Source organism: Lissotriton vulgaris, chromosome 5, assembly GCF_964263255.1.
Source record: "Lissotriton vulgaris chromosome 5, aLisVul1.2, whole genome shotgun sequence".
Classification (NCBI taxonomy): Eukaryota; Metazoa; Chordata; class Amphibia; order Caudata; family Salamandridae; genus Lissotriton; species Lissotriton vulgaris.
Window position 1 is genome coordinate 902,719,670 of NC_141693.1, and position 20,657 is coordinate 902,740,326.

At 50.3% G+C, this 20,657-nt stretch overlaps 1 protein-coding gene across 2 annotated transcripts in view; it reads right to left on the minus strand.

The window, feature by feature from the left end:
* The window catches only part of BTAF1 (B-TFIID TATA-box binding protein associated factor 1), a 1,094,445-nt gene that overhangs the window by 984,017 nt on the left and 89,771 nt on the right, over window positions 1-20,657 (minus strand). For both annotated transcript variants that reach the window (XM_086922506.1, XM_086922505.1), the window contains exons 2-3: window positions 18,903-19,026; window positions 7,421-7,535 (exon numbers count right to left, since the gene is read on the minus strand). In XM_086922506.1, coding sequence (XP_086778632.1) covers window positions 7,421-7,535; window positions 18,903-19,026 — 239 coding nt within the window. The remainder of the gene's footprint in view (window positions 1-7,420; window positions 7,536-18,902; window positions 19,027-20,657) is intronic.

Consider the following 20,657-nt stretch of genomic DNA (forward strand, 5'->3'; position numbering starts at 1 on the left):
AGCAGTCTTCGGGCTAAACTCTAGAGGGCGTGTTAAGCCAGCTGTTATACCATCACATACCCCTTGAACCCCAAGTGAAAGGATACCACACAAGTGTTATGAAAATAAACAGAATATTTATTAAGAATCACAACAGCCCTGGACTCTTTATGAGGACAGGGTACTAAGCACAAACCAAAACTCTTAGGAAAATACTTCAAGTGCACAATTAAAACAAGTGTCCGAGGACACGGAAAGTTTAGTGGTCTTGGGCGGACCAGATAAGGCAAGTCGGAAGCGAGGGACTCGGGACCCTAGAGTAAGGAGGCTATGCAGGCACCGAAATGCCGAAGTTACCTAGCCACGAGGGCTGCGGCTGCACAAGTCTTACAGGCGTCGGGGTCTTCGCTGACGAGCCAGGAGCCGGAAGAAAAGGAGTTGCTGGCCGGCGACCAGTGCTGAATAGTTCGTAGAGATCCAAGCCTGGATCAGAGATCGTTGATACCTGAAAGCAGAGGGGACCAAGTTCGTACTACTAGCCAGTAGTCAGAGGGTACCAGGAAGGCACCGGTTGGCCGTCACCTCGACTAGGTGAGTGGGCGACGCTAGGCTCTGCAGTCTCACGGACCAGGAGGCGTTGTCGGCGACCAGGATGGAGGTGCGAGCTGTCCCACGAAGGTTGATGCTGTCGGCGTCGCTGGGCCCAGGATTGGGGCAACAAGCCTTGGCAGATTTCAGGGCCACGTGGTGGGCCTAAAATGGCGTCTTGAGTGGACCAGGAGGGTCCGGGGTGCTTCTCTCAAAGATGGAAGCAAAGGCCAGTCTGGAGCAACCAGACCAGCAGCGTTGGTTGTCGGATGTCGTCCAAGAAGGGCACAAGCCAGCGGCTAGTGACCAGACAACGTGCTGAGCAGCGAGCAGAAGGGCCCCACGCAGATCGTGGAGATGCTGGGAGACTGCACTTCGGTGCTGGGGCAGCTCAGGGTCGGGGCTTCTCGGACCCCAGAGCACTCACCAGAGAATTCCTTCGGTGGTCGTGCTGATTAAGAAAGCATGCAGGTTTTGATGATGGCCGGTCCCTCGAGGTCTCGTCGCACCCACAGATCACAGCTGAGCTGATGACGTGGGTAGAGGTCAGAGGTGCCAGGGAAGCCGGTTCTCGTTGAGCTGGGCCGTCGGATTCCTGAGGAAGGACTTGCAGCAAACCGCAGAGTTCTTAGATGGTGCCTGCGGATGCAGGGTGACTACTCCTTAGTCACAAGGGAGAAATCTTGAGAAGAGTCTCGAAGTCCTTTCGTAGAAAGTATTCTTGATTCAAAGATGATCTAATTTGGAAGGGTCCCCGCTCCGGCCTTTATCCTAAAGAAAGGGGTGGGTACATGACTAGGTCCTGCCCTAAGGGTGGGACCAGGAAGGGGGGTAGTTACACCCCTCTCCCCTGCCGGACTTTCCCCAGGTCAGGGGCTGCGCGCCCCTGGAACTGGTTCTGACCGGCAGATGCGTAGTGAGCACCGGGGTGCCACTCCGCAGTCACCTTCTCGCAAAGCCCTACCTACCCAGAATACACAACCCTGTCTGGGACGGTGCGAACACCGCCCTCGACAGGAAACCCTTTGTCCAAGCTCTCCTCGCTGGAAGGACTCCCAGCAGCAGGAGGTCAGACTCGTGTCTGTGGTGGCAGCATCCATTTTGTGGAGCTGAGGCTTTAGTTAACTTTAACCGGGGTTCACAGTTACGTACATGTCGTGTCCCTCTAGAAGGGCGGAATGCTAACTTCGTCGCCAGAATTGGTGAGGGGGCAGTATCCCGATTCGTATGACACCTTACTCGACATGTCTTGATAACGCGATACCGAAGTTACCGATATGGTACGCGTTATCATGGAACAGCCATTGGGTCTTGGTTCCGCAAGCTGCAACCGGGCTCGGCTCGGGCCAGAACCCAATTCACACGATTCCAAGCACTCTGCCTTCAGGATTGTCAAGGCCTGCCATAGGAGTGTCTGATAGGAACTCGGGTGTCCATTGTATGGTTAGATATAGGGCTACTATACCTAAAGCAACGAGCGGGTACGCTACGTTGCCCCAGCTGTCGTGCAGCCAGTTGTGTCAGATTTAGCTGGCCATCCAGGGGTGGCATAATACATGCTTCAGCCCCTGGTAGGCCCTGGGTACACCGATGCCCTGAGTTACAGGGTCTGACAGGGTGGCCCAGTTCCAATTGGGTAATGCACCTAAGGTACACGCATCAATTTAGAGAGAGAACAGCTAGGCTGTGGGTCTGATTAGCAGGCCCACAGCCCGAGAAAGTTGTAAACCAGTGAAACAAAAGCAAAAAGTCCGGGTGATCATAGGATTGCAGACCCTACTCTCCTACAAGTAGGAACAGAAGGACCTCAGAAAGAGGGGCAGAAAGTGGATCCACAGACTTTGCTGTGCACAATGCCACAAACTTGTTCCACCTGCAGGAGTATAACATCTTAGTAGAGGGACGCTTGGCCTCCAGAATGACATCACAGACTTCGGGAGAAGGATCGAAAGCTGTCAACTGTTCCCGCCCAATTTCCACGAATGGAGGTGGAGGCTGGACAGGTTCGAGTGGAAGACAGTCTGCTGCTGCTGCGACAGAAGATCCTCCCGAAGAGGCAGTCGGATCGGGGATCGATCGCCATGTTGAGTATCTCAGGATACCAGTATCTTCGTGCCCAATCCGGAGCCACAAAGCTGACTTGGGCCCGGTCGCGCCGAATCTTCTTCAGCACTCTGGGCAGAAGTGGTATAGGCGGAAAGGCATACAACAGACCGCAGCTCCACTTGCGACGAAAAGCGTCGCCGAGCGAGCGCAGCCTTTGAAATTCCAACGCTCAGAATTGATGACATTGTGCGTTCTCTTCGGTGGCAAATAGATCCAACCAAGGCTCTCCCCATTGTAGACAGAGACCTTGCGCCAAGTCAGAGTTCAGACGCCATTTGTGATCCATTAAGCTCTGGCAGCCGAGTTAGTCCTCCCTAGCGTTCAGAAAACCTACCAGGTGTTGAACCACCAAGGTAATGCCTTGATGTTCCAGCCACGTCCAGAGGCGCAGAGCCACCTGACATAGGGTCCACGACCCCACCCCGCCCTGTTTGTTGCAATAACACATGGCGGTGGTGCGGTCTGTGAAAACCTGCACTACACTTCCCCGGACAGAGGTAAGGAATGTCTTCGGTGCAAGTCAGATCGCCCGAAGCTCCAAAAGATTACCAGAGACCTCCGATCTCTGCCTCTCCCAAGTGGCTGCCCCATCCCCAGAGCGACGCATCCGTCACCACTGTGTGCTCCGGTTGGGGAAGGGAGGGGGATCTGCCACTGACCCAATCGCGATTCGTGAGCCAGCACTACAATTGCCATGCAGTGCCCTCCGAGATCTGGACATGATCGGACAGGTTGACCAAATGTTGTGCCCACTGGAACTTCAGGTCCCACTGCAGAGCCCACATATGCCAGCTGGCATGCTTCACTAGCAGGATGCAGTAGGCTGTCAGGCCCAGGAGCCGGTGGCTTATCCGGACTGAAACCCGGGATAGAGGCTGAAAGATCGGCAACATAGTCCTAGTTGGTGGGGGGGAGGGACAGAAAATAGTGGGAACAACCACGTCCTACTTTTGGTCCAGGAACACACTTGATGGCCCCCTTGGCCAAGAGGGCCGTGAGTTCCTGTTGGAGAAGCGCAAAGTAATCCTCCGACATGCAGTGGAGCTGAGGTGGCATTGCTGGAGGGGCAGACCCGAAGGGGAGGGAGAAGCCCTTTCGGACGATTTGCAGCACCCACCTGTCCGAAGTGAAAGAACGCCAGTGGGTGAGATGATGTTGAATCCTGCCACCCAACGGCGTGGGGTGCACCCCAAAGCTTGGACTAGGAAGGCTTTGCGGCAGATGCTGCGGGAGCGGAGGTAGACTGACCAGCACACTGACCCCCTGTGCCGCCACGGTGGCCACCACGCCCGCGGCCGGGTTGAGGTTGGTTCGACGCAGGCTTCTGGCTGAAGAAACTTGTAGGGGTGCGCCTTCCGTGGCCACAAAAGGTAGACGTGGCCGGGCGTTTGGTGACCCAAGGACTTGGTCGTAGCCCGAGAGTCCTTGAAACGCTCCAGCGCACGGTCTGCCTTATCGCCAAACAGGCGAGCACCATCAAAAGGCATGTCTAAGAGGGAACCCTGGACATCCCCCGAAAACCCTGTGGACCTCAGCCGGGCATAGTGACGCAAGGCCACCGTCGTGGAGATAGCTCCCCCGAAGAGTCTGCGGTGTCCAGCCCACACTAAATGGCGATCTTCGCAGCATCCTTCACCTCCGCAACAACTTGGGAAAGTACAGCCAAAACTTCCTCTGGGCACTGGGGCAGAGTTTGTCCACCGTGTCCCACACAGAGTAAGAGTAGCGGCCCAGGAGGTATGCAGTGTTGACTGACCGCAGCCCCAGGCTAGCGGAGGCAAAACGACTTTTTACCAAACTGCTCCAGCTTTTTCGATTCCTTAGCAGTAGGGAATGCACTTTTGGAAGTGGAGGCCTGAATGACCAGGCTCTCCCGGGTCCGATGATTTGTTAAAAAGGCAGGGTCACCCGGTGCCGGGCGGTTACGCTTGGTCACGATTTTATCCACAGGAACCCCTGTGGCTAGTCTGGACCCGGTGCCCATCAAAACATCTGTCAATGCCTCATTAAACGGTAGCAGAGGTTCCATAGAACTTGCCTCCAGCTGAAGCACTTCAGTAAGGAGGTTTGTTTTGAGAGTAACAGTAGGCAGATCAAGGTCAAGAGCCTCAGCTGCTCTACGGAGCACCACAGTTATGTGGCGCCTTCCTCCATGACAGCGGGAGGAGGCACAAACCCAGGCTCAGAGGAGAGGTCAAGGCCACCTGCATCCTCCGAGTCCTCAGCCCACTCATGGTCGGACTTGCACTTCCGTGAAAGAGGGTAGTCTCCTCCACGGCCTGAGGCACAGGCTGCAGCGGCGGGGAGGGGGGTTGGGGGGTGGGGAGGGTTGGGACGGGCACAGGGTAAAGGAAATGCTCCAACGGCGCCGGGAATAGCGCCGATCCGGCTCCATCCCCCCCAAAAATTGCCTGGAAACTCGGGCAAGGGCGTAGGTGGGACGATCGGGAACCCATTGCGGCGCCGGGAATGGAGCCGCAGGGGGCGCCGGAGCCACCGGCGGAGGACCTTGCGGCGCCGGAGGACCTTGCAGCGGAGCCAGTGGCAAGCAAGGGCCTCAATAGGGACCACGGGGAGCGCCGGCGGGAGCCCTAGGCCTGAACAGGCCGTCCATGGCGGCAAGATACTCTTGCACCTGGGCCTGAGTTGCCGACAGACCCAGGTAGAGCGGGTAGGCCGCGGGACTCTCAGGCTCAAACGGACCCGTGGGGCGACAATGATGGCGCCACAGTCAGTCCCTCGAGCGACCCCTGGAGCTCGAACTGCATGGAGACGACTGCCGGGCCTCCATCAGTTTTCAGGACCGCTTTAGCAAAGCCTTCAGAGCCATGGGCATAAAGTCGGAACATGACCTGGAGTCCAGACAGCAGAGAGACACCATGGGGGTGGGCCACCGACATCGTACAGCGGCAGGCCCCGCAGGATTTAAACCCAGGCATCCCTAAGTGGCACCAGGAGTCAAAGACTCAAAAAGAAGTAGAGACAAAAGTCTCAAAAAAGTTAGTCAAGAAGTGACTAGGGTACGTGCTCTAACCGGATCTGCGCTTGCTTTTGCGGAAAAAGAAAGAACTGACGTCAGCGTGCATGGGTGGTGCCTAAGTAGACCCAGTGACATCATCTCAGAGCTTACAACATCAGCAGCGCACGCGGCGCCGCACAACACCACATACCGAAGCGCAGGGGTATTGCGGACGAAAACGTTCTGGATCCAGTCTGAGACCCGGGGTATATTCTAAGGTAAGGAATATATCACTAACGTGTCTCTTTCAGATACACTACATAAATCTATCACATCTCAAATGAAGCTAAGCAAGTTACGTACATTATGTGGGCCTAGATGGTTCACAGGCTAGCAAGTTGACATTGTCTCCACAGGGTTACCAAAAAAAGGCCTTGCACACTATCACCAACATGGGTTGAGAGGAGTGGGCAATTGTCACCGTTATACATGTTGGTCAGGATTCACTCTGGCTGACTCAAACAGAATGTCAAGCTTCACTGGTGAACAGCATGATAAAAAAAATAACTCCTATCAACTCCGAAATACAAGCAGAGGAGAAACAGAGAACAGGAAAAAAGCATCAGCTGGAACCGGCACATATGTACCAAGCAATGCAGGCTATTTTGCATCTACAGGGTTATACAGAGGGAAAGCACAATAAAGTAGAGAAGACTGGAGGACTTTAGAACATACAGATTCAGGAAGTAGGTTAAGAAGTTTAGAACACAAGGTCTAAGACAGTGCAGTTCAAGGAAGAAAAATAATGCATCCTTCAGTCATGAAGTTGCAAGTCACAAACAAATTGCACTCCTCTAAGGCCATCTATGATCCACCTAACCGGTACCACAAGACAAAACATGGAACTACCAGAAAAGATCCAAAAAGAACAAAAGCTCCTGACGAGGCACCAGCACCATCTTTATTCACCTACAGTATAATGTAGTGGGACAAATTCTAACCACTGATTTAAACACTGGCTATTACTTTACACACTGGTTGATAGCAACTATGAACAAGAGATTGCATCTCCTTCCTGCAGACCTTGAAGAGGAACCTTGCATTCGTAACAGTACACAAGGAATACTACTGAACTGTGTGAGCACAACATGTGTTTGCAGTACAACCCAAAACCATAGAAATGAGCGCAGAGAAAAAAATACAGTTTAATTACTTAACATTTGTTAGTTGTGCATAATCAACAGAAGTCCCTTATGGCTACATGATACACACCTAACCCCAGGTCTCTCTCGCCCTAAAAAAAAACCTCACACCCTTTGTTACATGACAAAGTTAAGTAAAGAAACCTAGCTTGCTAAAAAGTGTTTTTTCCAGTTCTTTGCAGACATCAGGGATCCAGTGTGCTGGGCCGCCATTAACATGCCCTTCAGTAAATTGTTCCCTTCAACACTATACAAGATACACATTTTGTAGTAAATGTGGAATTTTTCTGAACTTTCAGATTCAATTACATACAATAAATTAATGCCAAATTATGTGTCTGGTTTGAGTTCATTTTGACTATTTGAATATGGCTGCACGTTTAGGACCATCTTAGGCAGGCAATTTTATCATCGTTTTCAGTCACTTTTCAAAATGTAATAAACAGCTCCCCTCGATTTAGAGCTTTGCTTGCTTGCACAACCAATAGAGCAATACACTGCAGTACTACGCGACTCGGCCACACATTACCCCAAATAAACCGTAATAAATATGCCCTATATGTATTTATAAACATGAAAGAAGGACCTTGCTTGCATCGGGGTGTTGGGTGCCACTCTGGAACGTTTTTCACAATAGCCTCCACAGCCTGCCCTGCTGCTATGCGAGTGTCCCAATTAGGACTTCTTAAGTAGGTCAAAACCTAAAAAAAAATAAGAAAAAATAAAATAAACAATTGCAAAAGAAATCGGTGGAAGGGAACTTTAACACGGATATCGATACTGGAAGAAATTGCACATTTACAGTCTCCTTAATGTACTGATCATCATCAAAATATTGAATAAATATATGTCAGTACAAGCAAGGCATTAAAGTGGTGAAAGACACAAAACACTCCAAGGAAGAGCAGATAAAAAAAAAAAAAACAAGTTCAGTTCCAATCCACACCTTACAGCCATGTTTGAATGCAAGTATCGAAAACTCAACTGCGGGATGGTAATTGGAGAAGGGGAGGGGCAGCGGAAGTGGTGCTCGTCTATTACCTCCCACCACGGTTTCGCCAGTACATTAAATTGAAATCATTCTAGCAGACTCGAGATTGACAGTTTGAGGTAATCGCTTGGGGAAGCCTGTAAAGTAAGAGTTGGGGAGGGCAAAGAGGTTTCCTGTGTGTCTGATCTCGGAGTTGTTTCAATTGCACATATGCTACATGACCAAGAACCCCTCCCACCCAACCACCACCCAAGAACCTTCATTTATGTTAGTTTTTATAAATGCGTTATTTATTTCAGCAACGGATAAGGGACTAGAGTGCACTATGTGGTACCACATGCTTCCAAGTAACATGCAAGGATGCAGCTGTCCACGTAAAAAGTGTTCGGTTGACAGCCATGTGTTTAAATACCCTGGGTACATTACGTCGCTGCCTGACAACGAGTAAGCCAGCATTGAAGTGGTTCAGCCAGTCCACCTTTCCAATGCTCCATTACAAAAACAGACTTTGAAGGATACCCTCCTGGGGGCAGAAAGAGTAAACACGCCAAGGTGAAAACGTTTTAGAGCCGAACATAACAAGATTGAGAGCATCAAGTCTGCCTTTTATTTCAACCGAGACTTTGCAAAACAGGATAAGAAAACGTGAAATTATAGTCAAAGCGGGATTATCGACGAATTGGTGCAAAGCCTTCAGCATGCTAATGTCCCATCTCAATTCATTAGTATCAAACAGTAATCGTGATAGCAAATGGAAAACTGAATGTAGCCCAAGGTGAACTTGAAATGTAATCAGACTATAAATATAACATCCTTTCTTTAAAAACAGACAAAGAAAATACACACTAGATTAACAGCTTAAACATATGCACCTATACAAGACCACTTGAAGTCTAACCATTTCCTGCACAACTACCAGTCTTCCTTCCAATAACACTGCTGCATGTACATCACAAAATTACACCTGACCACAGGTGAACATAACCACCCCCCCCATCCCCCTTTATCCTGCCTCCTGATATCATCGAATCTCTAATCTATCTTTCCGACAGTGAACAATCCCACCCTACGGTCTTGAATGGAATTTACAGACAATGTCCTTTACTGGATCTCCTTCGACCTTTCCAACCAACTCCATTGTGTTCACAAGGGCAACTTCAGGTCCCAAAAGATCATCCGTTACCTGCATAATCTCCCAGGGTTCGTAATTCCCAGTCATCAACCTCCACATGCTTAGATACTAATGGACAAGTTACTTACTTTTGGTAACACCTTATCTGTTAGAGACATGATCTAGCCCCAGGTTCGTTACCATTGAACTTCCAGGCGTCAGGCTGGAACCGTAACATTTTTGATAGCAGTGCCGATGGGTGGCATTGGTTGACTCTGCATGACATTGTATGCATTTGGTTCGTCGTCTATAGAGGCGCCACCCCAGTGTGCTGACGTCAGAGGTTTTGCAGGTTAGAGTTTCCAAGGAAGCTTTTGCTCTGTTGTGCTTTTTGTTTTGAGTGGAGCACAGGCCTTTCCGCCCATACCACTCCTGTCAAGAAGATCAGGAGCGACTGGGCACAAGTCATTCATATGGCTCCAGACTGGGCACTGAGAGTGTGGGATCCAGAGTTTGTTCAGATGAGTATCAATCCTCCGATCAGGCTGCCCCTTTGGGAAGTTCTTCGGTTCTCTACCCAAACCTATCCACTCTCTGCCTCCTTGCATGAAGATTGAGCGTTGACAGTTAACGGCTGTTGACCTTCCTCCCGAAGTCTGTGAGTCCCACGTGGTTACCGCCTGGCTAGGGCCGATCGCACCTTAGGTAGAGGGGGCGGCACTGCAGTAGTATTCAGGGAAGCCTGGGCCTTCTCCTGTGACAAGTCTTTGAGCGTGTTGGAGGGAGAAGCCTTCGGCTTCTTCTCTATACTTTCCCCTCATTTCACCTTAGGGGGGACTCTGATCTATAGACCGCTGGGGCCGATTGGTTCCTTTCTAAGCTCCTTAGGAGATGTACTGGCGGAACGCGTGTTACGCTTTCCGAAATTTCTCCTTCTTGGAGATATTAACATACATTTAGATTCCCCCAGTTCCCCAGATACACTGGGCCTTCAAGACCTTTTGGGAATAACGCAGCTAACACAGTGGATCTCCAAACCAACGCACTCCCGCGGGCATGTGTTGGATCTGGTATGTTCCAATTTTGCACTGGTCATTAAAGACCCCCAGCCGGTCACTTGGTCTGACCACGCTGTGATCAACTTCTCCTGGGCCATGGCACTGCCATCTCGCCACCCCCCTCCTCTGTCAGGCCCCCTAGTACGCAAAATTAACATTCCAGGGCTGGCAGAAGCCCTCACGCACTCCGATGGCTCTCGCTAGCAATCTAGAGGGCCAAGTTGACCTCTTTAATGCCTGGGTCAGTCTGGGGTTTGAGGCTATTTCCAAACCTGCCTCAAAAATCCCCCGGCGCGTGCTGCCTTCTCAACCTTGGTACACACCAGCGCTTAAAGAGCTAAAGAGGTCATGCAAGAAGCTTTAGTTGCTTTGGAGGGCTGCATACTCTCCGCAAGCGAAAGCTGACCTCCGCTCAGTCCAAAGAGAATACTATACCGCAGTTAAGACTGCGAAAGGCGCCTACTTTGTGACTAGAATCTTGGAGGCGGATAATAATGATAAGGAGGGGGAGGAGCCTAGCCTGCAACCATGATGGCCGCTTAGGCTCTCGGCTCCGCCGACCTTCTTGCTTTGCACGACCCTCCTGTTCATCATCCTGGCTTCGAGTCGTGTTTTCGTGTGGGAGAACTGATGCTGCCTTCGTTGGCGTGTCCCTGGGATCTTTTCCGGTTGTAACGGCGGCGGAACATCCTCGCCGAATCTACGGCCCTCCTACCCATGAGACCGGGGCTTCGAGTGTTGGTGACGGCCAGCCCCTGATGCAATAACAGCGGCTGCTCGAGACGGGGAGGAGCCGGCCGGCCGAAGGGAGTCTGCTGAACTGTCCCTCCCTTGCTGTGGCCTTTCATACCACCCAGCGGAGTTGTTTGCCTGTGGAACATAGTAGCCCTGGGAGAATACAATGTATCTGTTTCTCCGCTTATGAACCGCCCGGGCACTTTCCTTATCTTCCTCGAGATACAGTGGACGACGTCAGGAGCATCACGGGCTCTACGCCTGGCACTGGGGGCTCTCGATCACGATTACGGGACCGGGCGAACACTGGGGTCGCGTCCACGTCACTGACCGCGGCATAATGCAGATCGCTATCCCCGTGTTCCCGGCCCGACTTTACTCCGGCGAGTGGCAGTTTGATGACCGGTTGGAGTACGGGGAACCTCGAGTGAGGAGGACTGCCGGAGACTATACTTTTGGGGCAACGCCAGGGATCCTTGAAGTACTGGTTGCCCTGGGTACTTTGCGCACTGCCCTGGATTGTAATGCCCGAGACCTGGGGAGCCGGCTGGATGCCATTGCTCCCGTTGTGTGCCTCGCTACACGTGGTGACTCCCGACTGCGGGTCGCTGCGCCACACCCTATACCCGTACACAAAGAACTGGTTACCCCGGTGGAAGTGGGAATGTCAGGGGACCATGATCTAGAGCCAGCCATGGAGCTGCTCTTCGCTGGTGGAAGTGGGTCAGGTGATGGTGGACATGCACCGTGGCTTGTTGATCGGCTCTGGACAAAGCGCCCGGCCACTCAACTGTGTATTGAGGGGGCGACTCTCCCCCTTCTCCTGCAACCGTTGCTGCCAAACTGGTCCGTGGACTCTGGGGAACTATTGCTGCACGCCGAACTCTCGCACATCATCGTGGCTCATTCACCATTGTTCTTGGCAGGCCTCGGTGGGCAGCCTAACGTATCATCATGGCCACCTCGATCATCCACTTCATCTAAAATGGCGGCTGAACGGACGGATTCCTTTGTTACAACCGACCCTAAGGGACAAGGCTGAGAACGTCTTCTTGAGCATTGGAGCAGGGACGGCTGGTGACTACATGTGACGGGCGATATATTAACTGACTCGGATCTTTATTCTGTACTGTTTTGTGGGACTGAGCTCGGAGAGTGGGCGGCGGGGAGCCCGTATATTCATCCTTTTCTCCTCCTCCGCTTGCTTTCTTTCTTCTTTTCTTACTACATTTCGGGTCTCCTATTTAGGGCGACGGGCACACTGCTGGGCGGGGCGGTAGGCCGTAGCCTTCTGCAGAGGTGCGGGGTGGGGGGATGGGGGTGGGGAACTTTCTCTCTTTTTCTTGTTACTTTTCTGTTCTTCTTTCTATGGCCCTTTTCTCTTTCCTTTTCTTTTACTGTATCACTGTCTCCTGAGGTTTCTGCAGAATTATCAGTCCGGTGGGGTAGCAGTTTGTTATGTACCATGTTTGCACTGCTGCCTATCCTGCTTAGCGTAATTCGCCTCCATCACTCCTACTGTAATTGTGTTGCTCATCGATTTTTTGCTATGCGCTTTCAACTGCGAGACCTGATACGATTGTGTAGTATTGACTTTGCGACCTATATACGATAAAATGAACCTCTTTAATCCTGATTGCCTACGCTGACGCATGTTATATCCTGAACTCTAGGTGGAATCCCTGGCCTTGGTCTGCTGCGTTTGTTTTACCTAAGCTTGCCATGTGATAATCATGTCGTGTTTAGTGGCCGGCCAAGACGGTTGTAGGCCTCTGCTTGTACCTGCTTTTCCGATCAATAAAGGTTCCCAAAAATTAAAAAAAAAAAAAAAAAAAATAATGATAAGGAGATCTTCGCTATAGTCCAAAGTTTTCTGTCGCCTCTGGCGGAGCAAAAAAGGATCCCGGTATCCGCTGGCTGGTGTGAGGAGCTCTCCTCTTTTTTCATTAATAAGATCAAGCTCATTGAGGAGGTATTAGCCTTGAGCAATGTCGCCTCACCCCCTCTGGCGGAGACGCACGGTACTCTTTCTAGCAGTTGCCTTGCCCAATTTGCTAAAGTTGATCGGACATTCTTGCTCTGCTGAAATCTCTCAAATCGGGCTCCCCTGCGGACCCCTGCCCGGCAAGAGTTTTGGCAGGAGTAGCAGATTGTGTCGGGTCTGAAGTTACAGCTATGGTCAATTGGTCACTGCAATCTGCAGTGGTGCCTAGGCAGTGGAAGCAAGCTAAACTTCTGCCTCTCCTGAAGAAGCCATCAGCGGACCCCCTTATTGCAGCCAACTACAGCCCCATCTCCCTGCTTCCGGCACTGGCTAAAGTCTGCGAAAAGGTTGTTTTTCGGCAGTTGTACGCCTTTGTGGAAGAGTCCGGGGCGCTTCACCCAGGCCCAGTCTGGTTTTAGGGCCTCCTTTAGCACGGAGACAGCTTGGTGGAGGTGGTGGAAGCCATTAGGGAGTGTATGGACAAGGGTGGCAGAGCAGCGCTAATTTTATTGGACTTGTCTGCCACCTTTGATACGGTCCCTCATCAACTCCTCCTGGCCCGCCTCACCTCTATCGGCCTAACTGGGGCTGTGTGGTCATGGCTGGAGTCTTTTCTGGACTCCGGTTCCCAGCAAGTCTGGATGCCCCCGTACTCCTCCTCGGCCAGGTCAGTTCAGACAGGGGTCCCACAGGGCTCAACATTGAGCCCACTTCTTTTCAACATTTATATGACCCCGCTGATCTACCTGGCCGAGGAGCTGGGTGCAAAAATGATGGCCTACGCCGACGACACCCAGCTCCTGTTTACCTGGGGTAACTTGAAAGTAGAAACGGTTGCGGCACAAAAGTGCCTGGCGGCCGTATTTACCTGGCAGGCCCATGCCAAACTTAAATGTAATGAGGGAAAATCGGAGATCATACTATATGGCCAATTTCCAAACCAATTTACTGAATTAGTATGGCCTCCTGATTTCCCCCGTCCCCTCTCTGAAGGTGGCCCAGCCAAGAATCTGGGCATCTGGTTCAATGAGGACCTGAGGTTCTCAGAGCACATTAAAATACTGACGGGTGTTTGCTTTGGGACCCTTAAATCTCTGGGCAGATTCTTCCCTTTATTGCCACAGCCGGCCAAAGAGACGGTCGCCAGAGCCCTCATATTGTCCCGCCTGGACTATGCTAACGCTCTTTATTTGGGCTCCCCCTCTTTTCTGTTAAACAAGTTGCAACTCATCCAGAATGCGGCTGCAAGACTTCTGCTGGGCATTCCCAGACGCATCAGCATAAGATCGCAAATGGCCACACTCCACTGGCTGCCGGTGGCCCAAAGAGTTCAAATTAAGGCTCTGGTTCTCACTCATAGAGCCTTACATGATATTGGCCCCGTTATCTGAAGAGGAGAGTGGCTTTTCCTGTCCCCAGTCGATACCTCAGGTCGGCTTCCCAACGTCGGCTGGTAATTCCCCGCTTCCGGCGAACTAGGTTGGGCGGTCAATCGTTCTCGGTTAAAGCGGCTACCCTTTGGAATTCCCTTCCATTCACACTCCGGGATACCAGAGACCTTAGCTGCTTCAAAAAGCTCCTTAAAACCCACTTATTCAATCAAGCTTACTAAAATGCCGCTTCTCTCGATTTCTACGTGGTTTTGCTCCGCGCCAGGATACTCAAGAGTAGTTGCGCGCGCAATAAATATCCATATAACATAACAGGTTATTCCAGCAGCCAGATGTCCCTCCACGAAATCGGTATACGCCTGCCGATGGGGAAAAAAATTGAAAATACTGTACCGAACGGTCTGTTGAGCCCCTGTCTGCTTCCCTTTCTGCTATTGTTATCTTTATCCTTTCTTTAGCCCAGTAGGGCCCTGCTCTTGGCACTCAAAAGGGCATCCCTTTGGCCCTTTCTGTTTTCCTTTGGTTGCCAGATTAACCGTCACTTTCTAAGTCTGCTATTGTACATAGATAGCTGAGGGGGCTTACTCATCTGTTTCTCCCTTCACCTTTCATCATGCCCCAGTGGGACCTTAATTTGGTTCTCACCTACCTGATGTGTGCATCTTTCAAACCTCTACGCAATTGCCCCCTCACGCTGCTCATTATAAAAACAGTTTTCTTTGTGGTAATAACTTCTGCCAGGAAGGCGAGCGAATTGCAGGTTCTGGCATCCCAGCCTCCTTACCTGACCGTCTTTCCAGGGAAAGTAGTGCTCTGCACTAGGGCTTCATTTTTGCCTAAGGTGGTGACACCTTTCCATCTAGGGCAACCTGTTACCTTGCCCACCTTCTATGTTCCTCCTCATCCCTCTACATAAGAGGAGTGTCTCTGCCCTCAGGACCTAAAAAGATCGTGGTCATTCTACCTTGACTGCACTGAAGAGTTACGGGTGGAGGACCAACTCTTCGTGGGGGATGCTGTAGCAAAGAAGGGGCGTACTGTACAGAAGAGGAACATCTAACGTTGGGTCATCCTTTGTACAAAGATATTACGCCATGGCAAAGAAACAGACTCCTGAAGGCCTCTGGCCCATTCTACCAAGGCGAAGGCAGCTACCACGGCTCTTCAGCATGGTGTCCTGGTCCTTGACATCTGGCAGGCAGCCACGTGGGTGCCTCTTCACAAGTTCACCAAACCTCACTGCCTGGACAACCAGGTCTGTAGCAAGGGCCTTTTTGGCGATCTGCCCTGCAGGACTTTTTGGTTTAAAACTTTTCAGGAGTCCCTCCTCTGGGATGGTATTGCTTGGGATCTGTTCAAAGGTAAGGCATTTACGTCTAGAGGTCTCTATCAGATAGCCAAGCTACTTACCTTTGGTAACTACTTATCTGGTAGAGGCCTGATCTAGCCGCAGATTCCTTGCCGACCCACCCACCCTCCCCTGCTGTGGATTCGTTTTTAGAGTCAGGGCTGTTTCCCTTCAGGGTCCTGTTTTCTTTTTTTTATTCTTTTTTTACACACCATGGTTGGTCACTTCATGGCTCTGCGCTTGTGGAAAGTCCCAGGATGCTGGTTTCCGGTTCAGATAGGACCTGGCTTGGCAGTTCGGGCTGGACTGTTCCCGGAAGGAACAGGGTCAAGACGGATTTGTATATGGCTGGGTCTAAACTGGTGTGTTGTGGTGAGAAAGGATGGATTAAACCCAGATCCTTGACACTGGGGGTGAATGTTTGCATTGTCCAGCATTCCGTCCATCAATTGTTTGTGTGGGTCATTGGGAAAAGGCTTGATTTATTTCCCTCAACCTGTAGTGTTACCACTGTGGCCTAGAGACTCTTTAAGGGTATTGGGGCTGATGTTAGTATAAACTTTAACATAGAGAGGAACTGTACAGTTCTCTGTGACTTTGACAAGGCTTCCATGAGAAAAATAGTCTTGGTCGTGGAGGACGTGCACATTCACTTTGAGAAAAGTAGCTGGCTATTGAATCGCATGGCAGTCCATGGTGTCGTCCAGGCGAGATGCCCTTATATGATAATGATCCAGATCTGGATCCCCTGGGAAATGTACATCAGTCTTTCCACGGGTTATCTGTGGGCCTTGGGTAAAACAGTGTCTTATAAGGACCAATCGGCCTAAAGGACTGCCTTTCGCATCGGAGGAGTGGTGAGGCAATGAAGACTGACAGTAGGTGGTGGTGACGGCAGGAGGTGGATGAATGAGGAGGAAAGTAGGAGAGAGTGCTGGCGCCCCTGTCCTTATGATTTTTAGGCCTCAAAGCTGGAGGGGAGTCCAAAGCTAACTGTTCCTCCAAAGTTAGTTTACTCTTCCGAGGCAAAATCTCCGATGGTGTTGCTGGAGGGAGCTTTGAGATTTACCCAGTTTAAGGGATGCATGAAAATCCATTTTTGCCTCGCATCCAACTCCTCCAGCAGGTTCTGTAGGAGAGGTTGTTCAGAGTCATCTGAGTTAGCCGTCAATGGAATCCTGGGTATCAAAAGGGTCTTAAGCTTTGAAAGTTCAATGCTTGTGGTAGATCTAGGGGCTGAATGAGAGTCCGAATGGAAACGGTGTCAGCTCCAAATCCTTGGTCAGTGCCAACCGGAGCCCAAAGGTGGAGGAGGCCCAAAGGCTGTTTGGTTGTGAGAGGGCTCAATGCCAGACTTCACAGGACGTGGTACTTTGTTTCTGCAGGAGGCATCCTCAAAGGCTTGGTGTGGGTCAGTTAAGCATTAAAATAGACAAGATTACTTTAGATGTCAAATGGATGTCAGCACATTGAAAAAACTCCAATTTGTAACACCCAATGAGAAGCATTGGTGTACACTAAAATATGACCGGTCATGAAATCAGAAACTCCTTTATTTCGCTTTATGCTATGGTAAGAGCAAGTAGACAGGGTGGTTGGTGGCATTAAATAATTGGCAAAGCTGATAGGTCTCGCTTATACAAGAGCTATTGGCTTTGACAATGTGTTTTGCCATGTTGTACACCAGTGTGGATGATATTCAGCATGGCTAACAGTTAGTGGAGTGTTCTAAAGTGGAGTGTCTGAATTTGTTGGAGTAAAACAGCGTTCTCCAAAGTCGGTCCTGGTGGGACAGAAACCATACCAGATTTTTAAGATAACTACATTTATCTAAATGGGGATATGCTAAAAATCTAGCATGGATCCAGCCCTCCAGAATCGACTTTGGAGAACCCTGGAATAGAATGTTTCAGAGTGGAGTGGGGGCGGAGGTGGGTAGACTGTTGCAGAGTGAAGTAGAGGGGAGTAGAGTTCCGAGCCAGAGTGCAGTGTTGTGGAGTGGCGTAGAGTGGAGTGCATTGAGGTAGTGGAGTGGATTGGATTAGGGCAGAGTGGGTTGGATAGACTAGGGTGGGTGGATTAGATTGGTTTGGGGTGGATTAGATTGGTTTGGGGTGAATTGGATTGGCGTAGGGTGAAGTGAAGTAGATTGGATTGCAGTGGGTGGATTGGTTTGGGGTGAATTGGAGTGGAGTAGACTGGAGTGGGGTGGGTCAGATTGAGTGGGGGGGGGTCAGATGGAGTGGGGGGGTCAGATGGAGTGGGGGGTCAGATGGAGTGGGGGGGTCAGATGGAGTGGGGGGGTCAGATGGAGTGGGGGGGTCAGATGGAGTGGGGGGGTCAGATGGAGGGGGGGGTCAGATGGAGTGGGGGGGGGTCAGATTGAGTGGGGGGGGGTCAGATTGAGTGAGGGGGTCAGATTGAGTGAGGGGGTCAGATTGAGTGAGGGGGTCAGATTGAGAGAGAGGGTCGGATAGAGGGGTGTCGGATAGAGTGGAGTGGACTAAAATAGATTGTATTAGGGTGTACTGGTTTAGGGTGGGGTAGATTGAAGTGGGTTGGATTGGAGTGGGCTGGGCTGGAATGGGCCAGATTGTTTTAGATTAAAGTAGGGCAGATGGTTTGGGGTGGTAGTGGGGCGAACAGGAGTGGGGTGAGCTGGGAGGATTGGAGTGTGGTGGAGTGGATTAAGGTGAGTGGTTCGGGCTGGAGTGGGTTTGATTGGTGTGGGGAGGACTGGAGCGGGGCTGACTTAGGTGTACTGCATGATTAGGTGTTAAAGCATCATTTCAGAAATGAAACAAAGAAACCATGTCACTTTGCAATAAAATAATCCTCAACCTTTGAGAACAGCGCCCACGAGGAAAAATAAAAGAAAACGTAAGTGCCAAGTGAGAAAATAAGGTTTGGCAAAATAAAAGAAAGTTAACTATAGAAAATAAATCTTTGCACTTTTGTTTGTCCTGCCGGACATGTTTTTGCCAGTCACATGCCTTCTGTTTGTAGGACGCTAAAAGGTAAACAGAACAAAATAGTACCATAATCATGTCGTGAGTAACGACGGGCACTGATCAAGTTGAATCAATCTGGGCTTGGTCCCTGCTCCACAGAGAGGAACGGAAATGTTAGACCTTCCAAGACGAGTTACGTTATTGTAAAGAAGAGTGCCACGCAAGCCAACAAACAGTAAGCAAAGGGTGGGCTCCAAGCCCATTTTGAGTACAAGAGCATCTCGAAACCCTAATAATAATCATTTAAAAATCTGACTTAAGGTAGTCATCCAAGTGCAACCTACTCTTCTTTTGCAACAAACCCTACCACAAGAATGGCATATTAAGCACATAATTCTGGTCATACATAACAAAATGCACTGGAGTAACCTCTAGTAAGGAAATAAAGAAATACAATTTAAAAAAAATAAAGAAATCAGATCATAAAAAACAGACATACCTTAGTTAAAAGACTATTAAGTTCATGGGGATGCAATTTTACAACTTCCCCTAGTTGTTGTGCAGCTGCTTTCCTCGTCACTGGCGTAGTGCCAGTATCCAGCAAGATAAAAAGACGATCAAGCCTAAAAAAAATATGAAAATTTACAATTATATATGGAACTTAAGTATAGGTACAAAGTAGTTCTGAAAGGAGAAAACACGTGAAGACAACGTTTGTAGTACTTTAGTTAGGGTAGGAATAATCCATCCAAAAAGGAAAAAAAGGCAGTTCTTATGTAACAAAAATGTATACTTAGGTATGGACAAATCTTGCAAACTATGGACATTTTGAAAAATTGACCAAAAGAGTGACAGTAGGTGCAATATACCCCAAAAACCATATCAAAGGCAAAGTAACAGGGCTTTGTTTCCCCCTACCATGAATTATAACTTCCTCTGCTAAATTTGGATGTGGTCACTTTACAGGCATCCTGGATCACCAACTAAGCAGTGTATTTGAAGGCAAAACAATGGCTGAGAATGAAAAAAATCCTCGATACTGTGAACGTTTCAATTCTATTTAGGACACCCAGGCGAGGATAATGCTTATCTTTCTAATGTATTCCTTTTACCAGCAGCATCTTATAACCAAGCAATAACACACACTACATTTCCCCAAAACACTTGGCAAGAAGAAATCCAGTCCTATTAACGCAGAATGTGGCCAGAGAATTCCGGGGCCCTGACCAAGACCGGGGGATTGGCATTCAGAGACATGTTTTGTCCTATATCATTATGCAGCAGAAACTGGACGTGAGGGACCTCACGATGGAGGAAAAGACGCTTAAATTGTGTTGGGATAGGAGTCTGAAGAGAGCAGGAAAAGGCCGGCCATATGCGCCGGAGATACCGCTGGGAATGCTGACTGCGCTACCCCATGGGGGCGATTGGTCCCAATTGTTGATGTGGGAGGAGCTGGGCTTGCAGATGGTGGGAGACCTTTATGTTGATGGGGTGTTGGTCCCGTATCAGGTGTTACAGGAGCAGTTTGGCTTGCCAGATGGAACCTTCCTACTGCATGCGGCGGTGGTGGCTGCGATGCAGCGGTATTGGGGGGGCGGACTGACTGAGCCGGAGGTGACCATGGCATGCCAGTTCGTGGTAATGGCAGCGGGCACCATTAAGGCAGTGACTTGTCTCCATACCAGACTGTTGAATGAGGGACTGGAGCCCTTGCTGGCGCCAAACTCGCGATGGGAGGTCAGTATAGGCAAACCCATACCGGATACCGTCTGGAGCCAAGTGTTGCGTCGGACCTGGAAGGGAACGAGGAACGCGCGATTTCAGCAGGTGCATTTTTTCATTGTCCATAGGGCGTACTTGACCCCGGAAAGGTTGCGACGGCACTTCCAGGTGCTTGACGCCGTGTGCCCGCGGTGCGTGGCACCGGAAGTAGATCTCGATCACCTACTGTGGGGGTGCCCGAAACTGGGGGAGTATTGGCCGGAAGTGGGGGAACTCCTGAATGCTGTCACTGATAGGGAGGTAGACTTTGATATGGCGGCGTGCCTGCTCCTTTGGTTCCCGCATACTAGGAAGACTAAAATAACGAGCAAATTTATTGATCTGGGGATCATGCTGGCACAACGCGAAATCACTTGGCATTGGAAGTCCAAAGAAGGCCCGTCAGTGAGGAGGTGGAGGAATGAGCTGTTGAAGTGGTCGGGGTGCGAGAGTGTGATCAGGATGCGTCAGGCCACTAGGACTGGCAACG